At 46.3% G+C, this 25,840-nt stretch overlaps 1 protein-coding gene across 9 annotated transcripts in view; it reads right to left on the bottom strand.

Moving 5' to 3' along the window:
- Positions 1–25,840, bottom strand: part of itfg2 (integrin alpha FG-GAP repeat containing 2) — a 126,832-nt gene that overhangs the window by 6,881 nt on the left and 94,111 nt on the right. For 5 of the 9 annotated variants that reach the window (XR_015081375.1, XM_086008983.1, XM_086008982.1 and 2 more), the window contains 2 exons: positions 18,513–18,630; positions 8,553–8,723 (listed from right to left, as the gene is read on the bottom strand). Coding sequence is in view for 8 of the 9 variants with exons in the window: in XM_086008983.1 (XP_085865109.1) it covers positions 8,553–8,723; positions 18,513–18,630 (289 nt within the window). In the remaining variant the exon portion in view is untranslated. Of the gene's footprint in view, positions 1–1,988; positions 2,032–8,552; positions 8,724–18,512; positions 18,631–25,840 lie in introns of all 9 variants that reach the window. The other 4 variants (XM_086008989.1, XM_086008990.1, XM_086008985.1 and 1 more) reach the window with 3 other exon arrangements.

The raw sequence follows: 25,840 nt of genomic DNA, 5'->3' as shown, positions 1-25,840 counted from the left end.
CTCGATATCGAGTCCGGAAGGCTGTAAAGTGCCTAATCGGAAGATGAGGTGCTGTTCCTCGAGCTTACGCTGGGTTTCCGTGGAACAATGCAAGAGCCCGAGTACAGTGAGGTCTGAGTGGGAATGGGGCGGTGAATTAAAATGACAGGCGACCGGAAGCTCGGGGTCACCCTTACGGACTGAACGGAGGTGTTCCGCAAAGTGGTCACCCAATCTGTGTTTGGTCTCCCCAATGTAGAGGAGACCACATCGTGAGCAGCGAATACAGTATACTAGATTGCAAGAATTACAAGTAAATTGCTGTTTCACCTGGAAGAGGTGTTTGGGGCCCTGGACAGTGGGAAGGGGGGAAGTATAAGGGCAGGTGTTGCATCTCCTGCGCTTGCACGGGAAGGTGCCGGGCGAAGGGGAAGGGGTGCTGGGGGTGATAGAGGAGTGGACTAGGGTGTCTCGGAGGGAGCGGTCCCTACGGAATGCTGAAAGGGGAGGGGAGGGGAAGATGCGTTTGGTGATGGGATCACGTTGGAGGTGGCGGAAAATGATCCGTTGAATGTGGAGGCTGGTGGGGTGAAAGGTGAGGACAAGGGGAACCCTATCGTGGTTCCGGGAGGGAGGGGCAGGGGGTGAGGGCAGAAGTGCGGGAGATAGAACGGACATGGTTGAGGGCCGTGTCAACCACGGTAGAGGGGAATCCTCGGTTGAGGAAAAAGGAAGACATGTCGGAAGCACTGGTGTGGAAGGTGGCATCGTCAGAGCAGATGCGGCGGAGACGGAGAAACTGGGAGAATGGAATAGAGTCCTTACAGGAGGCGGGGTGGGAGGAAGTGTAGTCCAGGTAGCTGTGGGAGTCAGTGGGCTTGTAGTGAATGTTGGTCAACAGCCTATCCCCAGAGATGGAGACGGAGAAGTCGAGGAAGGGAAGGGAAGAGTCGGAGATGGACCATGTGAAGGTGAGGGAAGGGTGGAAATTGGAGGTAAAGTGAATGAAATTGTCGAATTCAGGGCGAGAGCAGAAAACGGCACCGATGCAGTCATCAATGTACCGGAAAAAGAGGTGAGGGAGGGGACCTGAGTAGGGCTGGAACAAAGAGTGTTCCACATATCCCACAAAAAGGCAGGCATAGCTAGGACCCATGCAGGTACCCATAGCAACACCTTTGATTTGGAGGAAATGAGTGGAGTCAAAAGAGAAGTTGTTCAATGTGAGAACAAGTTCAGCCAGGCGGAGGAGGATGGTGGTGGATGGGGACTGGTCGGGCCTCTGTTCAAGGAAGAAGCGGAGCGCCCTCAGGCCATCCTGGTGGGGGATGGAGGTGTAGAGGGATTGTACGTCCATGGTGAAAAGGAGGCGGTTGGGGCGTTGGGTGGTTCTTCTTTTCCTGGAAAATAGTGGACCTGTGAAACAGGTTACCAGCCTGTGCGGTGAATGCTGATGTGTTGTATTCCTTCAAGAAAGAGCTGGACCTGTTTCTGGCTGGGGCGGAGATCACTTCATCTGAGAGGTAGATATCGTATCATATAAATCAGGGTCTATGTGATCTCCAAGACTAGTTTTGATCGCCTAAGAAGTCACAGCAATTTTCCAGATTTTTCCCCCTTAATTGGCCTTGGATTTTCACCTCTCCCAGGAGATTACATGGCTCCAGGCAGGTGGGGATTGTCTGTATTATGATGCATTAGGCATCACAACTATATGGGACAGGCTAGATGGGCCTTTTCCTGTCCATCATCTTTGTATATTTGAAGTTTGACTTAGACACAATTGTCCTCGCCCACCATTAATATCCTTCCTCAACTTAAGAATCTGCACATGGTCCAGTGAATAATTATGCAAATTAGTTTACATTGTAGAACTGAGTGCTACCTGCACTTGACTTTTCAGGAGGGATTTACAGCAGGTCTAAACATTTGAACTGACTTAAACCTGAAAACAAATTTAAGCCCCTATATATACACAAACTGTGGAATGAGGTTTGAACCTTTCTGACCTAAGGGAGAGGGTGCTTCCAACGGAGGGAGAGGAGTCGTCAGCTGAGGGAGAAATAATACACTATTGTTACTTCTTTATACATAGTATATTGAGTGCAATATTGGATGTAATACTACTCCATTTTGTATTACTGGGACATGCATTCCATGTTTCAGTGATATAATATCATAGCATAACATACACTGTTACACAGATATAACACTCCTGTAATGGTTAGATGGCTATGATAACAAGAAAATCATCCCGAGCTTTTTGATGCCATTGTAAGCCACAGGAGAGATGTTTAACAGTTTACTATTTTCTGAATCCCAAGGTGATATTATTTTCATTGTACTTACTTTCACTCATTATTCTTCAAAATACGAGTTGGATAATTTTTCTGCTGGCAAATCATAGCAGATATCGATACCAAGAATGTTTCCATTATGCCCTTACTGAAGAGTTAAATCCATATCATATTTAGTACAAGACTAGAATTTAACCTGTAGTGGATTAGTGGGAAATAACATATTCTGAATAGTAAACTAAAATTGATTTACCCAGAGAGGTACAGATATGTGAAAGGTGACATAAACATATGCTACTGATTTGAGGGTAAGTGGTACTGGATTTGATTTGACATTTTTTGGTAGGGACGAGGTTGATTAAATGTTATGCTTTCATAGGATTATGAGACTGTGTGTTGTGAACAGGAATTCCATATGATTGGAGTGAAAGGACAGGCAATTTACTTAAATGGAAATGTACACATCTTTTACCTACATGATTGTAACTGGAAGGATCCTGCAGTATTTTGTTGTGATCTGACAGGAATAGCCTGTGCACTGCACATTGAACCCAAGTAGCTCACACGCTATTTATCAGTGAGGGGGAAAGGAGCCACATCTGAGCTTCATTACCTGCTTTGACTATAACTGTGTCTGAAATGGGTGAAGTAACACATGCAGCAAATATTGAATTAGCTTAAAGGCGAAGTCTACCAAAAGAATCATCGCATCCTCTTTAATGCAAGTTGCATTCCAACAAGTTCATGGCAAGATTGCGATCCATTTCCTGAAAAATCAGGAAAAGGAAACAACCTGAATACACCTTGCTCTCAAATGAAAAGAGAATCAATCCAACGCCTTAGATTATTCAGTGGCACCTATGCCACACAGAAGCAGGACTTGCATTAACACCTGTAATTTCTCCTTGGAGTGAGCGTCTGATTTAAGGAAGGCTGGTGAGCGTAGTCCGAATGCTTCCTCAGAGGGAATGCTTTCTTTCAAAGAAAAAATACACATCAGCCACACCAAAGCGACTCTTGCATGTCTACTGGCAGCCATTCAAGAGCAGTGCTGGTAGCAGTCTGGGTCCAGATCAACAATCTACATGGGAAATGTTTAGCCAGGAAATCTAAGCAAGGAAAGGAATGTGTTTTTAAATGATTCAGAAAGCAGTTGGAATGAGTAGGAGATAAGAAGCAGAGATTCAAATCTCACTGTAAACAGGATCAATTAATACAATAACTTTTAGGAACTTAGAAAAATAAATTAACAAGTTCTCTCATCACACCTCCCTTTAAAAAGAGGGAATCAAGCTTCCGATAGCTTAGCGAGTTGAGAAGGTGAATCAGAGATCAGAAAAGTCAGAGGTTCAACCTCCCAGTCTGTGCTGAACTAGATGATCTCAGCTGGGGTGGTGGTAAGGTCACAACAGTTGGTCTCAGCTTCCTTAGGCTGGGAAGGAATCAGTGCATTCCAGAGACGCGGGGAGAAGCTGGGCCATCTCACGAGTGTCCACATTGCTGACCAAGCAGGCCTCAGCTCCGGTGCATCCACATTGGGGGAAAGAGGCAGTACTCAATCTAGGTGAACCAAGATGAAAAGAACTGGAGTAAGCAGGTAATGCAAGGGTAGTGAAACATCTAGAAAACAGTGACCATGACATAATTAGGTCCAATATAAAAACCAAATAGAGGGAAAAATATGAAGGTATTTCAATGGGATAAAAGCCAATTTCAACAAAAGAAAATGGGAATTAGCCATGATAAATTGAAAAGGAAAAGTGGTAGATAAGGTAATGGACAAACAATGGGCGATGTTCAAACAGATGTTTTAAGATACAAACTAGACATATTCCCACAAGAAGTAAAGGAGCTGCAGAAAAGTTGGAGTTCCTTGAATGCTTAGAGAGTATCAAATTAAAATTAAACCTAAAATAAAAGATTTGTGACAAATGTAGGGCTAATAACTTAAAAGAAAAGAAAATAGAATATAGAAAATATAGAGCGGAATCTAAAAAGGGGATTAGAATGTCTAAGATAGGGTACGATAATACTGGCAGCAATATCTGGAAATAAGAAAAGATTTCATAAACAAACAAAAAGGTAAAAGAATAGTTAAGGAAAGGTAAGGCCAATTAGAAATGACTGGATTCAGTCAAGGTCAAGTCTTGTGGTCTCTTTTACAGCCTTTTTCTGTTTCTTTGCTTCCTTTGCTCCAAAAGGAAATTTACTTGCCCTTGAAAGTAGTAATTCAACTTGATTACTGAGGTTCCTGGGCTGCTGCTTTAGAAGCCATGTGTAAGATAGCTTTCTGGTTGGATGATGCTTTCTGCTCACTTTAAGCTGGTTTTAACTTGATCATCAGAGTATTTTCCAGAGTATTTGAACATTAGTTCAGGGAGCTTCGTTTGGCCGTCATGAAAATTTAGAAATGTTGTTCTTTTTGACAAGTTTTAAGAGTTATTTTCTCTTTCACCCTCAAACACTGTGTACTGTAACAATATAATTTAAAAGGCTCTCAAGGGAAACAAGCCATGGGTACAGCTGGGTTCTCACTTACAAGAGGTAAATGTCAGACAACAATCTTGTTCCCACAGTCAATATTTTTAGATGAATCTGCAATCTATCACGTTATTGCAATCCGACAAAATTAATAAAACCTCCAGAGACTGCCTGAAAGAACTACATGCCCTCCTAATGACACTGTGCCAACCCTTTCTGTTCTGAACTCTGTATCTTTTAAAAGGAAGACTTGGCTGCCCTCGCAAAATTCTTATGAAAGCTTTTTGCTAGTGTTATAAAGATGTTATTTGCAACTGAAAAAAGCTATTGGGGTCAATTTTGACTTTTAAGCGCCCGCCTGGCAGAGCCCGTCTGCCAGTCGCCCATACCCGCAGAGAAGAGGCAGCAGTGATTTTGAAGCACCGGCCTCATTTGCATCGGTGTCTAACGGGTGTCCCAATGCAGGTTGTCGGATTCTGGCTGGCCAATAATTTCAAACTTATCTTTGCTGGGCCTCTTCGACTCTATCACTCCGACCAGTTCCAACTTAAAACATTTATGTTATTTATACATAGGTACTTGGATACAGATAATTAGCCAACATCAAAATGAGAGAGAAATTCCTGGTTGGGGTAAGGCGCAAGTTTTTGCCTCTACATGGCCAGGAATTTCTGACGGGCACCAGTGAATGCTGGGGTTTCACTGGAGAACTGTCCCTGCAGATATTTTGTTTAGTTTTAGGATGGGCTGAAGTATTGCCCGTCGTCACAGTGGCAGCCACATGCAAATGACAGGTTAGAGCAGGATGACATTGCTCACCCTAAATTCCGGGACTTCTGCCTTCGGCAATGTGCACCTCTGATTAAAAAGTGTAGTTTGCCAAGAATTATTCATCAAGATGGAAGTACTTGGTTAAAGGGACCCTGCTCACTGATATTGCTTGTGAATACTTTACCATATTTTGGAACTCTGTTTCTCCCTCCACAGTCTTTTGCTTTTGCAAACATAATGGCCCAAAATTTTCTGGAGCAGGGCATCTCGATTAGTTAGTCTTTCTCCTGCGCCCTTCAACTCAAACATTTTTTGTCCTGTAAGTTGCTGGGAGTGTGAGCTGATAACGGGGCATCAGGGTATCGAGGACCGTGGTGAATGACAGGACCATCAGGGTATCTTCTTAACCAATGATGTTTAAAGATTGAGGAATAAACACAGAGGAAGGACTGAGAAGGAGGGTGAGTTAGAGTGGGTGAATTCAATGTCAAATCAGGTACAAAGAGAAATAAAGGGAGGGAAAGAAAGACTGGATTAAGAGAGAGAAAAAAGATATTAAAGGAAAAGTAATGAAAAAAATTAAAATGAAAAATGTTAGTTTTTAAATCTCCAACAATTTGAAGGAATGCGACGCCACAGTTCTTTTGTTCACTTTCTGGGCCAGAGAGGTTGATTGACAGTCATTAACAATTATCACATCGTTAAAAGTGTACTTGCACTATTAATTACTAGTCTTAACTTTCTGTGATGACTTTAATGGGCAATTACTGTGCAAATGCAGAGTTATTTAAGTAACTATTTGGCTCCGGTTACTGTTTTCAGGGATATTTATTAGCCTGTGCTTTTCAATTTAATTGAGTTTGTTCTGGAGTCTTTGAAGAAAGGCTGTCTGAAAAGGACCTCTAAAGAAAATATAAACCAGACAAGTTCTGCAGTTGGGGAGTTAAGGATATAAATTAGCTAGATTTAGCAGTGAGGTTGCATATCATATTATTTTCTACTATATAAGGAACTGGTAAAGCTTAGTAACTATTGTAATCATAGATGTTTCTGATATTGTTTAGTTATTCATTTACTGTTTTAATCATTTTTGGCAATTAAAGTCTAAAATAAAGTCTCGTGTTAGTATTATTCAACTGCCTCTGGACGACAAGGAGGAAACAGCATAGAAGTAATATATAAAAGTTATTATCCTAAGTGCACTACAACATTGTTCCCTAGGAATCAAAGCAAGTGAAAACATTCTCAAGGACATAGGGACAAGGGCTCACCAACGAGGGTAGTCTGAAACTCAAGAGAGTGGGGGATGTGAGAGGTGATTTCTTGGAGGGTTGTAGGGCTGGTGACTGTTAGAGATAGGGAGGAGAGAGTCCATGAAGCGATTTAAACATGAGGATGAGAATTTTTAAGTTTGAGGCATTGGAAGACCAGAATTGGTGTGGGATAGGATACGGCAACAGAGATTTGGATGAGCTAAAGTTTACGGAGGTTGCAGGATAGGAGGCCGGGCAGGAGAGCATTGGAATAGTCGAGTCTGACAAAGGCACAAATAAGGATTTCTTCAGTAGCAAATGAGCTGACGCAGGGGCAGAGGTGGGTAATGTTACAGAGGTGGAAGGAGGCGGTCTTTGTGTTGGAGAGGATATGGGGCTTGAAGCTTAGCTTGGGGTGGTATAGGGTGCTGAAGTTGCAGACAATCTGGTTCAACCTGAGACAGTGGCTGGGGAGCGGGATGGGATCGATGGCGAGAGTACAGAGTTTTTGGCAAGGGCTGAAGACAGTGTTTAACTGGATGAAATTGCGGCTCATCAAGGACTGGTGTCTGACAACACAGAGGCACTGAAGGGGTCAAGAGAGATGGCGGTAAAGTAGAGCAGGGTGTCGTCAGCGTGCTTGTCGAATCTGACTCCATGTCTTCAGATGATGTCGCCAAGGGCCTGCAGGTAGATGAAGAAGGGGCTAAGGATAGATCCTTAGGGACCTCCAGAGGAACATTATGCAGGTGGGAAGAGAAGTCATTGCTGGCTATGATTGGATCGTGAAGAGTTGGACCAAGCAATGGTAATCCTACTGAGCTGGACAACAAAGGAAAGGCATTGAACGAAGATGGTGTGATCGACTGCGTCAAAGGCTATAGAGGTCGAGAAGGACAAGGAGGGACAGTGCACCATGCACAGAAGATGTCATTTGTGACTTTGATTAAGGCCATTTCAGTGCCCTGGCAGGGATGGAAATCTGATTGGAGATACTCAAACATGACGTTGTGAGAAAGATGAGCGTGCGCTTTGTGATGTTTTCTTTGAAGATGCTATGTAAATTTAAAGTGCTGTGTTGACAAATGCATAATTAATAACAGTAGTAATTAAATATTGGCACCACATCTGATAGCAGTGTGACATGACTTTCAAACAAGAAAGGAGGAAGAAGGGGGAGGAAATATAGAAAGAAAGGAGAGCAAGAGGAATGGAAAGAGAGAAGGAAGGAGGGGGAGAAATAGAAGGGAGAAGTGAGAGAGATAAAAGGGAAGAGAGAAAAGGAAACAGAGGAACTGTAAGAGGAGGGAGACAGAGAAAACATTTTAAGGGAACAAGCAAAGTAGTATTTTGGGGGTGATAAAACACAGACAAAATAAAAATAATTAAGGAAGGATTCTCATTAATGTCTGTCTGCCTTTAGTGTCCTGGGTTCGTTCTTTTAGTATATGTGGAGCAACCTAGTGTGCAGGAATCTACAAGGTAGGAGTTTCAAAAAAAAAGACAGTATGGCAAGCTGGGACACACACACACACTTCTGAAAGGTACTGGAAGTTGCCATTGGCTTGAGAATGATGCATATCGTAGAGCTTCATTATGGGATATAAAATAAAATAAATTACATTATAGGTTAAGTGGAAGAGAAAACAAAAGAAAATTCAGACATTTGGCTGATTCTGAAGCAACTCTTTTTGCACTGTTTTAATATGGTGTTGCACATCAACAAAACAATACAGTCCTTCCTACCAAAGGTTACCACAGAAACACTCACCCACAGATGTCCCTTGCAGTAGATTCCGGAATTCCTCTGTCTCCAACACCTTCAAGATATTGGTGGATTCCATCCTCTCCAGCTCCACCCTCCAGTACACATAGATTTTGTGGTTGAAGCTGACGTACACCAGACAGGGGCTATTCCGACCATCTTTGCATGCATACATGCCTGGATGTGGCAGAAAAGGGGGCAGGAAGAAATGGAGAGTGAGGGCCCTGTTAAGTCTAAGAAACTTGCTTCATGGTGCATCGATAGTCTTTCTCTTCCCATTCAGGCAGAATATACTCAGACTCAGTAGCATCTTGAATTGCTGTCAACATGGGGCACCTTGAGTGATGCTGCTCTAGTACAAATGGAAAAACAGCACTTTCTGCAGTGGGGGCTGTGGGATCTAGGCAAGTTCTGCCTGTGTGGGAAAAGAAAGTCTGAGCAAAGAAAGTTACTGAGGCAGGGGAAGGAGAAAGAGATAAGAGAAAAAGAAAAGATAAAGAGTTGCATTTATTAAAGATAAAGAGTCGCCTTTCACGACCTCAGGACATCCAAAAGCACTTTACAGCCAATGAAGTACTTTTGAAGAGTAGCTAAAACTTAAAGGAGTTAATAAACCTTATCCTTTAGGTGGGAGGGGAAAGAGGTTGCCCCTGTTTGGTTTTAAATATATACACATCCAAATGTGATAATTTTATGAATTCATGCCCTCAGTGCAGTGTCACTCACAGGGAGAACATATTAGGTATTTTGGCACACATGCAAAATTCCTGACATGCACTGCCCCCCGCGGGCAAAGTTCTGCACCAGGAGCATAGATTGGCAAAATTACATATATTTGGATTTTTTAAACAATGATTGCTGGTGAATGGCGAATGGATTAGGGAATGAGATGAAAGCAAGGCACCAACAAATGGAATAGAACAGTCTAGAAAACCTGAAGGTACCCCAAAGAGATCTTACAAGGAGTCAGCCGTAGCTCAGTTGAAGCACTCTTATCTTTGAGTCAGAAGGTTGTGGGTTCAAGTCCCACTCCAGAGATAGCACAAAATCTAAGCCGACCCTCTAGTGCAGTATTGAGCGAGTGCTGCACTGTCGGAGGACCGTCTTTTGGATGAGAAGCTAAATCGAGGCCCTGTCTGCTCTCTCAGGTGGACGCAAAAGATCCCATGGCACTATTTCAAAGAGCAGGGGAGTTCTCTCCGGTGACCTGGCCAATATTTATCCCTCAACCAACATCGCTAAAACAGATTATCTGGTCATTATTTCATTATTGTTTGTGGGACCTTGTTGCACACAACTGGCTGCCGTGTTTCCTATATTACAACAGTGACTACACTTCAAAAGTACTTAATTGGCTGTAAAGCGGTTTGGGGCGTCCTGAGATTTTGAAAGGCGCTATATAAATACAAGTTCTGACAAAGGGTCATCGACCTGAAACGTTAACTCTGTTTCTCTCTCTACAAAGCTGCCTGATCTGCTGAGTGTTTCCAGCATTGTCTGTTGTTGTTTCAAGTCTTTCTTTGTTGGCTTAGGGAGGGGAAAACTATCCAGGATTTCAGAACATACTTGAGAATGGTAGTCAGATTGTGGGATCTGCCTGGCAGTCAGGAAATAGCAGGTCTGCCTAGTATTCAAAGTGTGGGGCCTGCTTTTCTTGCTATAGGTTTCACATTCTCTGAGCAGGACTTAGTATGTGATAAGGTGCAGGCAGCAGAGTTCTGGATGAGTTGGAATTATGTAGGGTGTCGCTTGGGAGACTGGAGCTTATATATGAGAGATGGAAGGGGGCCAAGGATGGAGCCTTGGGGCACATTGGAGATGATTGTGTAGAGACAAGAATAGAATCATTGCAGATGTGCTGGCCACATTGGGAGATGGACCACAGACAAGAGGCAGTGGAGAAGGTTGGTCTAGTTGACCTAAACACAATGCAACCCAAGTAAGACTGGAGCAGCTGTTTTATAAGCATGATGATGATGATGATTCTTAACTCTACTTCAAATAATTACATAGGTAACTTAAAATGATTTAAACAAAACTGTCAGAAACTTGATTTTTATGTAATTAATAGAAGTTTTATGACCTTTTGTAATGGGGGCTGTCATTTTTTCATACTTCAGTAACGGCTTCAGTAACGGTGTATAGTTATTTATAAAAGAGATGTTAAGCAAACCCGCAATTGTCACAGGAGGAGTTCAACAGGTCAGTTTTACATCCTCTCATCACCTAATGTGGGTTTCTTTCAGCGATTCACAAAATGACAATTGCACATTTCCGAGACAAGGAACAGCAAGCTGCGAACTATTCACATGCTTTTAATAGCTTAACAAGCACAACTATACATAGGAAATAATGTATGGCTGCATTCAATTAACAAGGCAGTAAGTTAATGGAAGTGTCCAGCAGATGTTGTACACCATCAGAGCATAGCTTGAGCTACTGTCAAATGTAACTCGAATGGAGTTAAATTACAGCCTTCATTACAATAAATATTTAGTGAAAAACTGTAACTTAATCCCAAATAACCATTATATATTTGAGCAGAATTTGTCCAGAGTACTACCAAAATGTAAAGGAAAAGCCACATATATATTAAATAAAAATAGAAAATGCTGGAAATACTCAGCAGGTCAGGCAGCATCTATGGAGAGAGAAAGAGAGTTAATGGGCTGGATTTTCTCAATGGAGACGAGTTGGAGGCGGGACTGCTGCTTGTCATGTCAATGTCCCGCCTCCATCATCATCTGACCAACCAGAGGGATTTTCCCCTGATTGACTTTGTTAAGCCCGCCCTGCGGGCTCAGCAGGCCAATTAGGGAGGAAGTCACTGACAGAGCATGTTAACGTCTGACGTGCCATCTGTCAAGACTTCTTGAAAGAAGAAATGTCAGCGTTTGACAGCTCTGTGAAGCTGTCAAACACTGACATTCTGTCTAGTTTGATGAGCCCTTGTGTTCAGGACTCATCAAGCCTTTCAACTTTGTCGATTTCAGATGGCTGTTGGGTCGGAGGATCCAACAGCCACTCTGTAAAATTGACAAGGAAGATGTCGGGTCTCCCGATCCAGGGTGGATGAAGGCTGTAGGAAGAAAACAAGGTAAGTAAACATTTTTTAGCACTTATCACTCACCTTACATACTGACCACTCCACACTTGCACCCATCACTCACCTCTACATCTTACTTCCAGGTGCCTCCGACCCCCGCAGACCTCCTTCATGTCTCCTCCAACCCGGCGGGGTTCTCCGAGGTCGGGAAGCCTTCATCCGAGAAGGCAAAATGGCACTAATCCTTTTTTCTGCCTGTTAACTACCTGTTAACAGGCAGTTAAAAGGATTTAATGCCTTTCCCGCCTCCAGGAGACGGGACCCGAAGCATCACATCTTCTTGCCTCCTGGCAAAAGGACACGGAGGCGGATGGGGGCGGGTTTGCCATCCGCCCCACTTTCTGCTATTTTACCGGCAGTCCCGCCTCCTCGGGGCTGAGAAAATCCAGCCCAATGTTTCAGGTCGCTGACCTTTTGTCAGAACCATATATATTAAATTACTTTTTCCTGTTAAATCTTGATATTCAGCAGTAGACAGGGCAAATTCAACTCAAAATTGATTAAACTGAGGTACTAAATTGACAGTTGGGTCATGGTTGTACAATTAACAGCCAGACTGTTCAGCAATTTGAATGTTGATTGTGATAAAGAATACTACTCCTCTGTGAACTACAGAAGGATAGAACGACCTGGAAACCGGATCGCATTGCATCCATTTTACAGGTGTAAAACAGGCACCTATGGGTCCAATATGTAAGGATGTGCGCCATATCCTCCATAGGCGTCTAGGGCACAGGCCTGAAACACGAGTTAGGCCATTTGCACATGCAAATAGGGAGCCTAATGCCTATTTGAAGCCCACTTTGCAAAATTGGATTGTGCATGATTGTGTCATTGACCTGAAACGTGAACTCTGTTTCTCTCTCCACAGATGTTGCCTGACCTGCTGAGTATTACCAGCATTTTCTGTTTTTATCCCCTTTGCTGTCCAAGGTCTGTGCATCATGGAGCTAGTTTATTTTATTTGAGGTTTTATGGCCTTCGAAGATGGGTGTGGCGATGTTTGAACTGCACGACGCAACTTGAAGATGTGCTCTCCTATGGTATGCATCACCTCACTTCTCTGTATTAAATTCCATCTGCCACAAGGGTCAGTGCTGGGGCCACTGGTTTTTTTCATATATATAAATGACCTGGATATTGGAATACAAAGTAGAATTTCTAAATTTGCTGATGACACCAAACTTGGGGGTGTGGTAAACAGTGAGGATGATGCCAATCGACTGCAACAGGACATAGAAAGGCTAGCAGAATGGGCAGACAAGTGGCAGATGGAATTTAATACAGAGAAGTGTGAGGTGATGCATTTTGCCAGAAGGAACAGGGAGAGGCAATATACACTTAATGGCACTGTTTTAAAGAGCCGACAGAAGTGGTTGAAGCGGAGACACTCGGGGAGAAATTGAGTATAGCCCCGTTTGGGGCGCCAGTCTCGCCAGGGCGCTAAAAGTAGCGCCCCGGAAACCCCTGCACCGGAAACTGAGTGGTAGCGCCCCAAAGGGAAGCGCGGCGCTACTGGAGGCGCCCCGCATCCCTCTTGGGGCGCTGCGAGTGAATATCGTGGCGCTGCGTGCCGCAGCGTGTTGCGCTGTGGTATTGCAGGCCTTCCTCCCCTTCTTAAAGGGGAGGGGCCTTGTGCAGCGCAATCTGGGGCCCAGCTGGGCCCCCGAGGATCGGGAGTGCAGGCAAAAGAGCCCGGCACCGAAGAGAAGTGCCGGGCTCTTGGAGCGCAGCCGGCACTCCGCAGGGGCGGGGGAGGTTCAGGAGGCCGGGGACGGGAGCGCAGGCAGGTGCTGGCAGGCGGCCAACAACAAAAATGGCCGCCCCACACCTCGCCTTTAATTTGCGCCTCCCCGGCCGCAGGTAGGCCCCCCTGAACCCGTCGGACATAGCGTCCGGCGGTAAATCAGGGGGCGCTGCCAAATATCGCGGCCAGGGCGTCAGCGGTGCGCTGCGCACACCGATGACATCATCGGCAGTGGCGCAGCGCTAACGGTTAGCGCCACCATTAACGTCCCGCGGAATTTAGCGGGAGGCGTGGGCAGTGCCGCGCCCAGGCACCAGTTGGCTTGCAACCCACTTAGCGCCCTCTTAAGGCGCTAATGGGTGGCGCAACCTACTTAATTTCTCCCCCTCAATGTTTTCAAGGGGAGACTGGTTAGGCACTTGAGGGAAATAAACTTGCAGGGCTACGGGGATAGAGTAGGGGAATGGAACTGACTGGATTGCTCTACAGAGAGCCGGCATGGACTCGATGGGCCGAATGGCCTCCTTCTGTGCAGTTATGACTCTATGACAGGGCCATGAATATAAAGCTCTGAGTCTGAGGTAATTTTCTCTATTTTCTCGCCTGTTTGCTTCACCTCCATTTTGTCTGCATCATCCCTGTGCCTTACTCAACTATTTTCACAACTTGTTCTTTTGCCTTTTTATTGCCTCATTCAAACAAACAACAGTTTTGGTGGTTAATGTATTAACTGCTCCTCTGCGACAGGCGACCTGACTTCTGCCCTGCTGTTCCTTCCTCTGCCGTTTGGTTGTGTTTAGTCCTATGAAGTGGTTAGTCCATCTTCGAGTTCTGATAAAGGCTCAGCAGCCGAAGGATTAACCTGACTATTTCTTTTCACGAGGGATCAGTGTATTTCATGCATCATCTGTTTTTATTTCTTTGACTCTTACCCGTTGAACTCCCCTTCCCCTCTGCACGTGGTTGAATCCAAAAAGCTGCTTTTATATATTTTTTTGCCATTTTAGTTGCTGCCGGCTCCTAACATGTGGGTCTTGTGCAGACGGCAGCAACTGCAAGGTAAATGTGCTGGATCTGCCAAGGCCGGTAGCTGGGATACCTTTTAAAAAAAATTAAACTGAGTACCCCAATAGCTGGCCTTAATGTCTCGGTGGCTGGCCTTAATTGTACTGGGCATGCTAACTTGATGGTTGCCACTAGCTGCAGGAGAACCATATGTCAGGAGCCAGCAAGAAAGCAATATAAAAGCAATTACAGAAGGAACTTGTTTATTTCCCCCAATACCTAAATGGAAGGGTCCAAGTCCAAACATTAGACAATCTTGTATTCCAAATGCTGACGGCCCTGTCGTGTATTACCAACAACTTCAGTTTTATTCATTTCCACCATTTATAGTTTTCTTCCCCCGAGTCAGCAGATCTCCCTCTGTGCTAGTGGCAATGTTAATTGCAGAGTGTATGCCGAAGTGGCTTCATTACAACGGGGTTAAAAGGAAGGCTCAGGCTACCTTGGCCCACGCAAAGGGACTTGTCAAACCTAACAAATGGTGTCCAATAGTAAGAACTTGCATGCACAGTCTTTGTATTGCTGAGAGTATTCCACTCCTCTCAATATACAGGGGAAACTAGTAGTCTCCTCATGTATATTGATGGGATAAACCAACTGGTGGACCCCCTGAAATCTTCTAGGGGTCCACGGACCCCCAGTTGAGAACCCTCGCCCTATACATTAATATAGCAAGGTACTGCACACTTAGGTTCTGTAGCATGTTGCACTCATTTCTTGTGGAGGGAGGATTAACCTATCAGCACAAAAACAGCTTTTAAAAAATATATATTTCAATCACACTTTCTCAGTGTTATTTCACTTCTGATATATTTTTGTTGCTTAAGGCAAAGGAAATGTACAAGAAACTTTGGTTTATCCGGAGGTTAACTGTCCGGAATGCTCGAGCCACCGGCAAAAATCAGGAGCCGTTTCGTTCGTTTTTTTTCTTTTCGTTGCTTTTTTTCCACCAGTCAGGCTCTGCAAGGTCTCGCTGAAGCTGTTGCTAAGCTACAGAGACGCTTGCAAGGTACGGCCGACTGTTTAGAAGCTGTTAGCAACAGGGTTTGTTGCCAGATACGGAGTTCAAAATCTCCGTATGTTTCAACATTAGCGCTGGTTTGTCCGGCAGTTTTGATGGGACAGCAACAGCTCGGTTCCGTCGGTGCCGGATAGCACAACGTTTCCTGTAATAGGCTACTGGCAACATAATTGCCAACTTCACTACAATGGAAAGGCACATTTTATTACTGTACTGTCAATTATGCCCCCCTAAAGAGATTGAGCAAGATCGCATCATCTGCTTGTGTAGCATACTGCCACATATCACCCTTTATATTCTGTGTATTGCCTGTTTTTTTTTATTACTTGGTAAAGCAAATCCGATCAAATTCTTTATATGGAGACAATATAAATGAAGATCAGAGAGTAAACACATTATCCTCTAATGAAACTACCACATCTTGGTAAAATAATGGGACTCAAGGCGGATAAATCACCTGGACCTGATGGCTTACATCCCAGGGTTTTGAGGGAAGTGGCGGTAGGGATTGTGGATGCATTGGTAATAATCTTCCAAAACTCCCTGGACTCAGCAAAGGTCCCGGCAGACTGGAAAACTGCTAATGTAACACCCTTATTTAAAAAGGGCAGTAGACAGAAGGCTGGAAACTATAGACCGGTTAGCCTAACATCTGTGGTAGGTAAAATTTTGGAGTCCATTATTAAGGAGACAGTAACAGGACATTTGGATAAGCATAATTTAATAAGACAAAGTCAGCATGGTTTTATGAAGGGGAAGTCATGTTTGACAAATTTGCTGGAGTTCTTTGAGGAAGTAACATATAGGGTGGATAAAGGTGAACCAGTGGACGTAGTGTATTTAGACTTCCAAAAGGCATTTGACAAGGTGCCACACAAAAGATTATTGCTTAAGATAAAAAATCACGGGATTGGGGGTAATATTCTGGCATGGATAGAGGATTGGCTATCTAACAGAAGGCAGAGAGTTGGGATAAATGGTTCATATTCAGACTGGCAATCAGTAACCAGTGGTGTTCCGCAGGGGTCAGTGCTGGGTCCCCAACTCTTTACAATCTATATTAACGATTTGGAGGAGGGGACCGAGTGTAACACGTCAAAGTTTGCAGATGATACTAAGATGGGAGGGAAAGTAGTGAGTGAGGAGGACATAAAAAACCTGCAAGGGGACATAGACAGGCTAAGTAAGTGGGCAGAGATTTGGCAGATGGAATACAATACTGGAAAGTGTGAGGTTATGCACTTTGGCAGGAAAAATCGTAGAGCAAGTTATTATCTTAATGGCAAGAAACTTGAAAGTACTGAAGTACAAAGGGATCTGGGGGTCCTGGTGCACGAAACTCAAAAGGTTAGTATGCAGGTGCAGCAAGTGATTAAGAAGGCCAATGGAATGTTGGCTTTCATTGCTAGGGGGATAGAATATAAAAATAGGGAGGTATTGCTTCAGTTGTACAAGGTATTGGTGAGACCGCACCTGGAATACTGCATACAGTTTTGGTGTCCATACTTAAGAAAGGACATACTTGCTCTCGAGTCAGTACAAAGAAGGTTCACTCGATTAATCCCGGGGATGAGGGGATGGACATATGAGGAGAGGTTGAGTAGATTGGGACTCTACTCATTGGAGTTCAGAAGAATGAGAGGCGATCTTATTGAAACATATAAGATTATGAAGGGGTTGGATCGGGTGGATGCAGGGAGGATGTTCCAGATGATGGGTGAAACTAGAACTGGGGGGCATAGTCTTAGAATAAGGGGCTGCTCTTTCAAAACTGAGATGAGGAGGAACTACTTCACTCAGAGGGTGGTAGGTCCATGGAATATGCTGCCCCAAAAAGCTGTCGAAGCTACATCATTACATAAATTTAAAACAGAAATAGACAGTTTCCTAGTAGAAAAGGGAATTAAGGGTTACGGGGAGCGGGCAGGAATTTGGACATGAGTCTAGGTTCGGATAGGTCATGGCCCTGTGGGTAGCGGAGCGGACCCGGGGGCCGTGTAGCCTGATCCTGCTCCTGTTTTCGTGTGTCTAATGCTGTTAGATTCAGGAGATAGTCCTGTCATAGTGGATTGGCGGTTAGGATCAGATCAGCCATGATCTTATTGAATGGCGGAGCAGGCTCGAGGGGCCAATTGGCCTACTCCTGCTCCTATTTCTTATGTTCTTATGTTCTTATCTCAGTAACCCAGACATTATTACATTTACTTTCTTTTTAAAAATTGTTCTCTGTATGCTTGGAATCAGCATTTCAAGAAGCAATGAGAGATTGAGGAAAATTGGAGCCTTACACAAGATAGATTTTGTTTCAACATCTGCAACCCTTTTAAAATGTGTTACAAATGATCAAAAATAAAAGTAATTCAAACAGTTTTATTTGTCAATGGAAATAAAAATCAGGATAGCTGCTGGTTCACTAACACCTGTTTTATATTATCATACAAAGTCAAAATCTACCCCAGAGAAACAACAAATTTGTTGAAGAAACTCTGGATTAATGATACTATGTACTACTGCTTAATCCAGCTACCTCACAGTGTTAGGCTTTGTATCTTCTCCTAACCAGTTCCCCACTGATGTTAATTCAGTCCTTCAAATAGTTGGGCGCAGATAACCCTTCCAGTCAGTTCTCTGAAGATATTAATTCAGCTACTCACCATGTAAAGTTCAATATCTAGTACTTGCCAGTGACCTGATTAGTCACCAATATTTACTTTTTAAACAAAAAGCAGTACAATAATGCAGAAGACAGTCAGAGGATGTTAAAGTCAGTGGTATAAACAAAAAGCAAAGAAACTACAAATGCTGGAAATCTGAAACAAAAACAAAGCGTTTTCAACAAACGGTCCGCACCTGAAACATTAACTTATCTGTTATCTCCACAGATGCTGACTGACCTGCAGTGTGTTTCCAGCAATTTCATTTATTAAAGTCAATAATGGTTTGTTTCTAAAAAGTGGTCTTGATCTGGGCTCTCCCTTTCACAGAAGTCCATCTAAGAATTAACAGTTACTTAACACTGGCACTTACCAGCACAAAATGCACTGACGTTCTCGTCAAACTGAAATCGGACAACAGACCTATTTTGGTCGATGATGTAGGTTTGACCATCCCAAGCACAGGCCACTACTTCCTCTCGTCCATCACCCTGAAGAAAGCACAGATGACAATTATGCTTGCCTCAATACACACACACACCAAAAACAGCCATGCATGCCTACTTTCTATAGCATCAGTCTTTAAGAAATCGTGGGTTGAAAAAAAGTCTGTTACGGGTTCCCTAGATTAGCAGTTTGCCTAAGTTGATGACACAGAAGGATTCCAGTCATGTCAGAAAAGGAGTTGTACAGAGAGCTGAATTACGAGGTCAGAAAACAAAACAGGCCTTCGAGTGGGCATAGCTAGGCCTGATAAGGGAAGCAGCAAGGAGTTGTAGGATAAACAAGCTGTCTATGCGAGGGCAACAAAACCTTTACAGATTCACAGAATTCACAGAAACCCCACAGTGCAGATAGAGGCCATTTCGGCCCATCGAGCCTGCACCGACACATATCCCACCCGATCCCCGTAATCCCTACACCAACACATATCCCGCCCTATCCCTGTAACCCCACGTATTTAATCCCCCTAGCACTTAAGGGTCAATTTTATCATAGCCAATCAACCTAACCTGCACATCTTTGGACTGTGGGAGGAAACCGGAGCACCCGGAGGAAACCCACGCAAACACGGGGAGAATGTGCAAACTCCACACAGACAGTCACCCGAGGCCGGATTTGAACCCGGGTCCCTGGCGCTGTGAGGCAACAGTGCTAACCACTATGCCACCGTGCTGCCCAGAACAGAGATAAGGAGGACAATGGCCTCATGAGGCTGGGAGGGGGCTGTCAGAGGTACCCTCTCCCTTGCAATTGGACAATGGGATGGGTAAAAATGATTGACACCAGGTATCCACCAGCCCAGTGAAATAAGGTTTAAAAACAGGCGACCGAGAGAGGATAACAGGCAGTTAGGGGTGAAGGCTTCCCGGAGGTGGCTATGGCCTAACACCTTCATCAAGTTTAGCCTCTGAGATGGATCAATGCTGGCTGACGGCCTAACACCTCCAACAGCTTGAGGGACAACCCAATGGAAGCGACCACTGCCGCAGAGTGCAGGAATCGACCCAATCCGAGACCACCGTACTGCCTCATCATCCGTCCGTCCGGTCGTTCCGTTCCATTCCAGGGCCGTAGATCGCCCACATCTGTCACAGGTTGTATGTCTACTGTATCTATTTCAACCGCATGTAGTAATATCTGATTATCCTTAAACTGTAGCTCTCTAATAAAAAGCCGTACAACTCCTAAGATCCTTTGGGTAATCGGTGTGTGACCTGTGATCCAAATCTTACAAGTCTGTTCATGGGCCACAGAAATTTCAGGGGTAAAATCTGGCCTGAAATCATTCAAAACATGACCTCCAGAACACTGTTAGTTTTAGATAATTATTGGATGCTAAAGGCACTGACCTCAAAGAAAGCTGCCCACAAAGATCTCGCAATCTCTGTGGCGAAAAATTTAGCTTTCTCGACCTTAGTTTGAATGTATCGCTGTCAAAGGGGGATCCCCAGCGTACATTAGTAGTGATATCATCAAGCTGTCTAAGAAGCCAATCAGAATACTCACAAACCAGGAAATAAAAAGCACCGATTATCATTTCACTTTTTAAACATTTGAGAGATTGGGACATACACATGGGCTTAAGGTAGAAGCTGAAATATCAAACAAACTAAGAAATTTAAAAAAAAATTATTTTAAAAATCTAGGCCTAGAAATTCAGTATCGCCATGTTTGGGGCGCTACAGCCGGGCGTTCGCTAAATTTAGCGCCCGGCGCAACTTAGTGCCACCTTCGCCGAAATTGAGTTGCATCGCCCCAAGAGCTTGCTGCTGCGCTAAAGCAGGCGGTGCACGACTATCATAAGGCACTAAGCCGGTGAGCCGAGGCGCTACCACCGAGGGCGGGCGCAGCGCAGGTGCGCCGAGTTATCGATTGCAGGCAGACACGCTGGCGCCGGCCTGCTCTTAAAGGGGGAGGGTCGATTTGGTTTGCAGCCACGCCCTGCACACTGGAGCCCTGATTCTAGGCCTGGACAGACCTGCTTCGACAACGCTACGCCCACGACCATGGAGAAGGCTAGGGAGCGAGTGCAGCGCTTCAGTGAGGGTGCCCTGAAGGTTCTGGTTGGCGCAGTGGAGCGCAGGCGACCTATCCTCTTTCCTGACAGTGGCAGGAGCCCGCTGCCCTGCGAATATAGAAAAGCTTGGAGGGAGGTGGCACAGAGTGACCTCCAGCCGCATGGTCCCCAGGACACCAACGCAATGTAGAAAGAAGTTCAACGACCTCACTCGGGTTGTCAGGGTGAGTACCCTTCCCAGTATCCTCTTCATCCCTGCATGTGCACCTCACTTTATGGCCAAAGGGTCCTGAAAGGCCGAATGCCCAGCCCTCATCCAACACCTATGGGACTCTCATGAGAATCACATGCACAATCACCACTTTACACACTGTCAGGACTATTCGACGATGGGAGGCAGTGCAGGCAAGATCAGGGCTTGACACTGTCAGGGCTATTCGACCATGGGAGGCAGTGCAGGCAAGATCACGGCTTCACAGTGTACTCAGAGCCCGTCCTTTCTCTTGCAGGGCAAGCTGGCCCACAATGAGGCAGCAGCGACAGACCGGGGGAGGACGTGCTGAACTTAAAGACCTCAGCGATCTGGAGCAGCGAGTGGAGCGGATCATGGCAAGCCGGCTGATTGGTCCCGTCGCCACTGGAGATGCCGACCGCGTTCTGGACAGCAATGGTAAGGTCATCACCTTTTTGACCTCTCTCTTTCCACTTGTGCCTCACACCAGCATCCTTTGCCACTCTCGAACAAATGCAGTGCATAGCAGCACTCGTGCCTCCCTCGCTGCCGCCCTGTCCTCACTCTAAAGCAACTCTTGTGCCTCCCTGCTTTCAGATGCTGAATCGCCAGGTGAGGAGGCGGGCCCTCAAGCGGGCACTGTAAGTGAATCGGATGGCAAGGAGGAGGAAGAGGAAGCCGGACCATCAGTGCCACCCTCAGCCGAGGCAGCCCATGGCCATGATGGGGACACGTCTTCCCTGGAGTGGAGCAGGGGCGGGGGGGGGGGGGGAAGGGTCTGAGGAGGGTGAAGCTCCGGGGCCCAGCGGGCTGCAGCAATGCGGGAGGGGTAGGGAAGCTCGGCGGCCTTCTCCCCAGAGGGCGAGTGTGGCCTCCAGTCCTGCTACAGTGAGCGCAGAGGAGGTGCGGCTCCTTGGTGAAATGGGCGCCCAGGCTGAGCGCAGGCACATTGAGCTCATGGCTGCAGTGGCAAGGATGCCTGACTGCATAGAGTCACTGGCAAGGAGTGTACAGGAATTCGGGGCAGCACAGGCCAGGAGTCTACAGGACTTCGGGGCAGCACAGGCCAGGAGTCAGCAGGACGTCGCTGCATCACAGGCCAGGAGTCTGCAGGACTTCGGGGCAGCACAGGCCAGGAGTCAGCAGGACGTCGCTGCATCACATGCGGCTTCCAGCCAAGTGCTTAGTCGTGCCATGCAGTCACTGGCTGGTCTGTTGCAGACACAGATCAGGGCCACACGAGCACTAACTGCTGCCACCCTCGCTGGATCGGCCAGGAATCGCCGGGGCCCTCACCGCGCCGCAGCAGCCCAGCAGTCTGTGCTTCAGCAGATTGCTGCGCATGCTTCAGTGCTGGCCCGTGCGAGTGCCAGTGTCTCGGCTGACCAGGGAGTGCCTGTGCTCTGTCAGGTTGGCAGCATTCCTGCTGCCAACACTGTCACGCCTCCACTGCAGCTGCCACCACCCGTAGGACAGACTGCTGCCGCCCAAGCAGAGTTGGAGCAGTCAGCAGCTGGGCCCTCCAGGCCCAGAGCTGGTCCAGGCCGTCCCCCAAGGGCATCTGCCGAGTCACTATCTGACCCTCAGCAGCCTTCTCCCAGCCTTGCTGCAGCCACTGGGGTCCCATTGCGGAGGAGCTACAGGGTGGGAAGGGGCCAATCTCGTAAGCGAGGCAGATCACCCTCGCAGGCCGAAAAGTAGGAGGTGTGGCAAGATGTTGTTTTTGTTTTTCTGAAGGCCGAGGATGTTGTTTTTGTTTTTCTGAAGGCCGAGGATGTTGTGTTTGTTTTTATGGAGGCCGAGGATCATGGTAATTCTTGTTTTACTGTTTTGTTCATTGTCTCCAGGTTGTGAGAGCCAGTTATGTGTCTGACTGTTTTTTGGGGGGTTTCTCTGTATTTGTTTGTCATGTGCGAAGGGCCCAGAGTTTGTTAAATAAAAAATTGTCGTTATTATGATTGTGCATGTTTGCACTTTGAACTATTTGTTGCCTTGACCGCCTCAGGGTTTGCAGAGCGGCTCCATTCATTTTCTTTCAATGGCAGAAGCCATTCCCCGAGAGGGGGCCTAGAACCAACTTGCAATAAGCTGCCGACGGACGGCCCTTGCACTTTGTGCCTCCCTCCCGTCTTGGTGCTCCTCCTCCTCCTCCTCTGGTGGTGCTCCAATGTCTGCTGGCAGTGGCTGAGTCCTGAGGATAGCCAGGTTGTGCAGCATGCAGCACACTACAACGAAATGGGAGACTCGCTCAGGCGAGTACTGTAGGGCTCCCCCGGAATGGTCCAGACAGCGGAACCGTTGCTTCAGCACGCCGATCGTGTGCTCAATTATGTTCCTGGTCGCTTGATGGCTGTCATTGTATCGTTCTTCAGCAGGGCTGGTGGGCGCACGGAGCGGGGTCATCAGCCTGGTGCACAAAGGATAATCCTTGTCCCCGAGAAGCCAGCCTCCTCGGTGAGTCGGGGCTTCGAAAATGTCTGCCACTGAAGTCTGGCGCAGGATGAAGGCATCGTGGCTGCTGCCTGGAAAGCGGGCATTGACAGCTAGTATGAGCTGCCTGTGGTCACACACCAACTGCACGTTCAGCGAATGGTACCCCTTCCAGTTGTGGTAATCCTCGGCATTCTCTAGAGGTGCCCGCAAAGCCACATGCGTGCAGTCAATGGCGCCCTGGACCATGGGGAAGCCCGCTATTCTTGCAAATCCCATGGCACACTCTTGCTGCTTGTCCAGGGTCATGGGGAAGGAAATGTACCGACGTCTCCTTCTGAAGAGGGCATTCGTGACTTGGCGGATGCAGCAATGCACCGCGAACTGGGAGACATTGGCTATGTCCCCAGTAGCGGATTGGAAGGAGCCGGTGGCATAGAAGTTGAGAGCCACTGTCACCTTCACTGCCACCGACAAAGACGTCCTGCTCCTCAGCTGAGGCTGCAGATCTCTCTGAAGCAGGTGGCAGATCTCAGTGACCACCTCCCTTCTGAATCGAAGCCTCCGAATGCACTGCTCCTCAGACATGTTGAGGTAGGAGAAGTGCTGGCGGTATACCCTGGGAGGGTAAGGCCTCCTGTGCCGACGCCCGTTGGCCCTTCTCCGTCCGGCCATGATTGGCACTCTCTCTCGGCGTCTCTAAGCCCTTTCAATGCAATGCAGAAACCCAATGTTTCCACCCATTGCAGCCCCCATTATATGTGGCCACTCAAGGCTATGGCACTGAAAAATAAATCCAACTGCAAAGCTCTGGCCTGAAGCCAGAAGTACCTGTGCGAGCGCTGAGTCAAAGCAGAAAGCTCTCTCCCTTTGTCTCTCTCTCTCACACAGGAGTGGTCCAAAAATGGCTACCACAAAGAATGCAGGAAGAGTCCCCTTTAAATAGCACCCCCCCAGCCCCACAGCGACTGGGAACCGTTCCACTCAACCAGTCGCTGCAAGCGCCAGGCGGAAAGAAGGGGGGCGCCACTGAAGTTCCGGTTCAGGGTGCACCAAAGGCGTTGCACCATGAAATGACGTCAGGATCTGCGCGCGCAGCTGAGCGGGCGTTGTGGTTTTGCACCGCCGCTAAATCTTCACTCAAGTTCGCGAGAGGCGCAGATCGCGCCGCGCCCAGGCGCTAGCCACTTCGCGCCCCACTTATCGGCCTCTTAAGGCGCTAGCGGCTGGCGCTACCAACTGAATTTCTAGGCCCTAGTGATTTTTATCATAATGGAGAAATTTAACATTCCACAAATATAAAATTAGTTTTTCAAGGTCAGAACGGTTGTTCTGCAGTCAATACGGTGTTAAAACCCCAGTTAGACCTATTTCAACAAGGCTTAACTTTTTATGGGGTGTTTAATAGAGATATTGGAGTGGAAAAGGGGAAGTTTCCGTCAGTTCAAGTGATTTCACTGATTGCCGGCTATGGGGAATTCCAAAGTGCAGCCTGTGGTGAGCAGGGAATGACTGACCGCAACTTAAGGATTTCTGCGTTTATCTGCGTACGCACCAATTCCTGAAGTTACAGTCAGTTTCGGATGGGTAATGACTGCGACGCTGACAGTTTCGCTGTCATTACTACTGCAAAATCTGGGCCATTAAGTTTTATATGTACGTGTTGTTTTTTAAAAAAGTAACATTTTAAAATTCTGCCTCTTTCTACCACTTTTATCTCCCATGCCAGATTCTGAAAGCCATACATATCCTGCACCTGAAATGGTAGGCAAGTTGAGACCAGGCCTCTAATTACACCACTCAAGAAAGTTTACAGAAGGTAGGCAAGAGCACCTGTGTCGGGGTGGAGTTTCCCTTAATTTTCTCTCCTTGTATGAAACTGCTTGAAGGTGCTTGAAGGTTTCTGTTCATCCCCTCCCCATTGCAGTTCAACTAAAATCAGGAACTCACTTAGATAAGTACAGTTAAGGGAGGTAATTTAGCCCATCAAGCTCATCTTTTTATAGAAACCTACCAGCTCCCCCATCCACAACATCTAATTCCCTCTCGAATAATTCCAGAATTTTTAACTCCACTACCTACCCAGCAGGCCATTCCAGGTATTAAACACACTGTACCTGAAGATGTGCCTCCTGACACCAGTCCTGAGCATGCTCTTCACCATTTTGTACTTATTTCCCTTGTCCTACGTAATTGTGGCTTAAAGTTTTATCCTGGCCAACATTACTGCCATTTTGGATTTTACATGCTGCCTGCATGGGTGTCAACTGCTGCGGGTAGTCTGCACACCACCCCACCCTGCGCACATTTTCACACGCGATTGAATATCTAGGCCATTGTGCGCTGTATGTGCCATGCAGAGGTCACTGATGCAATGAAGACTTCACCCTGTCTTCATCCCACCTCTAGACATTGGACTTTAACTTTGGATTCTTTCATATCATCCTCTCCCTGTCCTCGGCTTGTGATCAGAAATTGTCTCTCCTAATATTTGCCATGTTGCTGTAACCTGAAATCC

Source organism: Somniosus microcephalus, chromosome 16 (genome assembly GCF_052327205.1).
Source record: "Somniosus microcephalus isolate GS21.2 chromosome 16, FLI_Smic_1.0, whole genome shotgun sequence".
NCBI lineage: Eukaryota > Metazoa > Chordata > Chondrichthyes > Squaliformes > Somniosidae > Somniosus > Somniosus microcephalus.
Note: the sequence above shows the minus strand (reverse complement) of the source record. Positions and strands in the feature narration are given on the sequence as shown.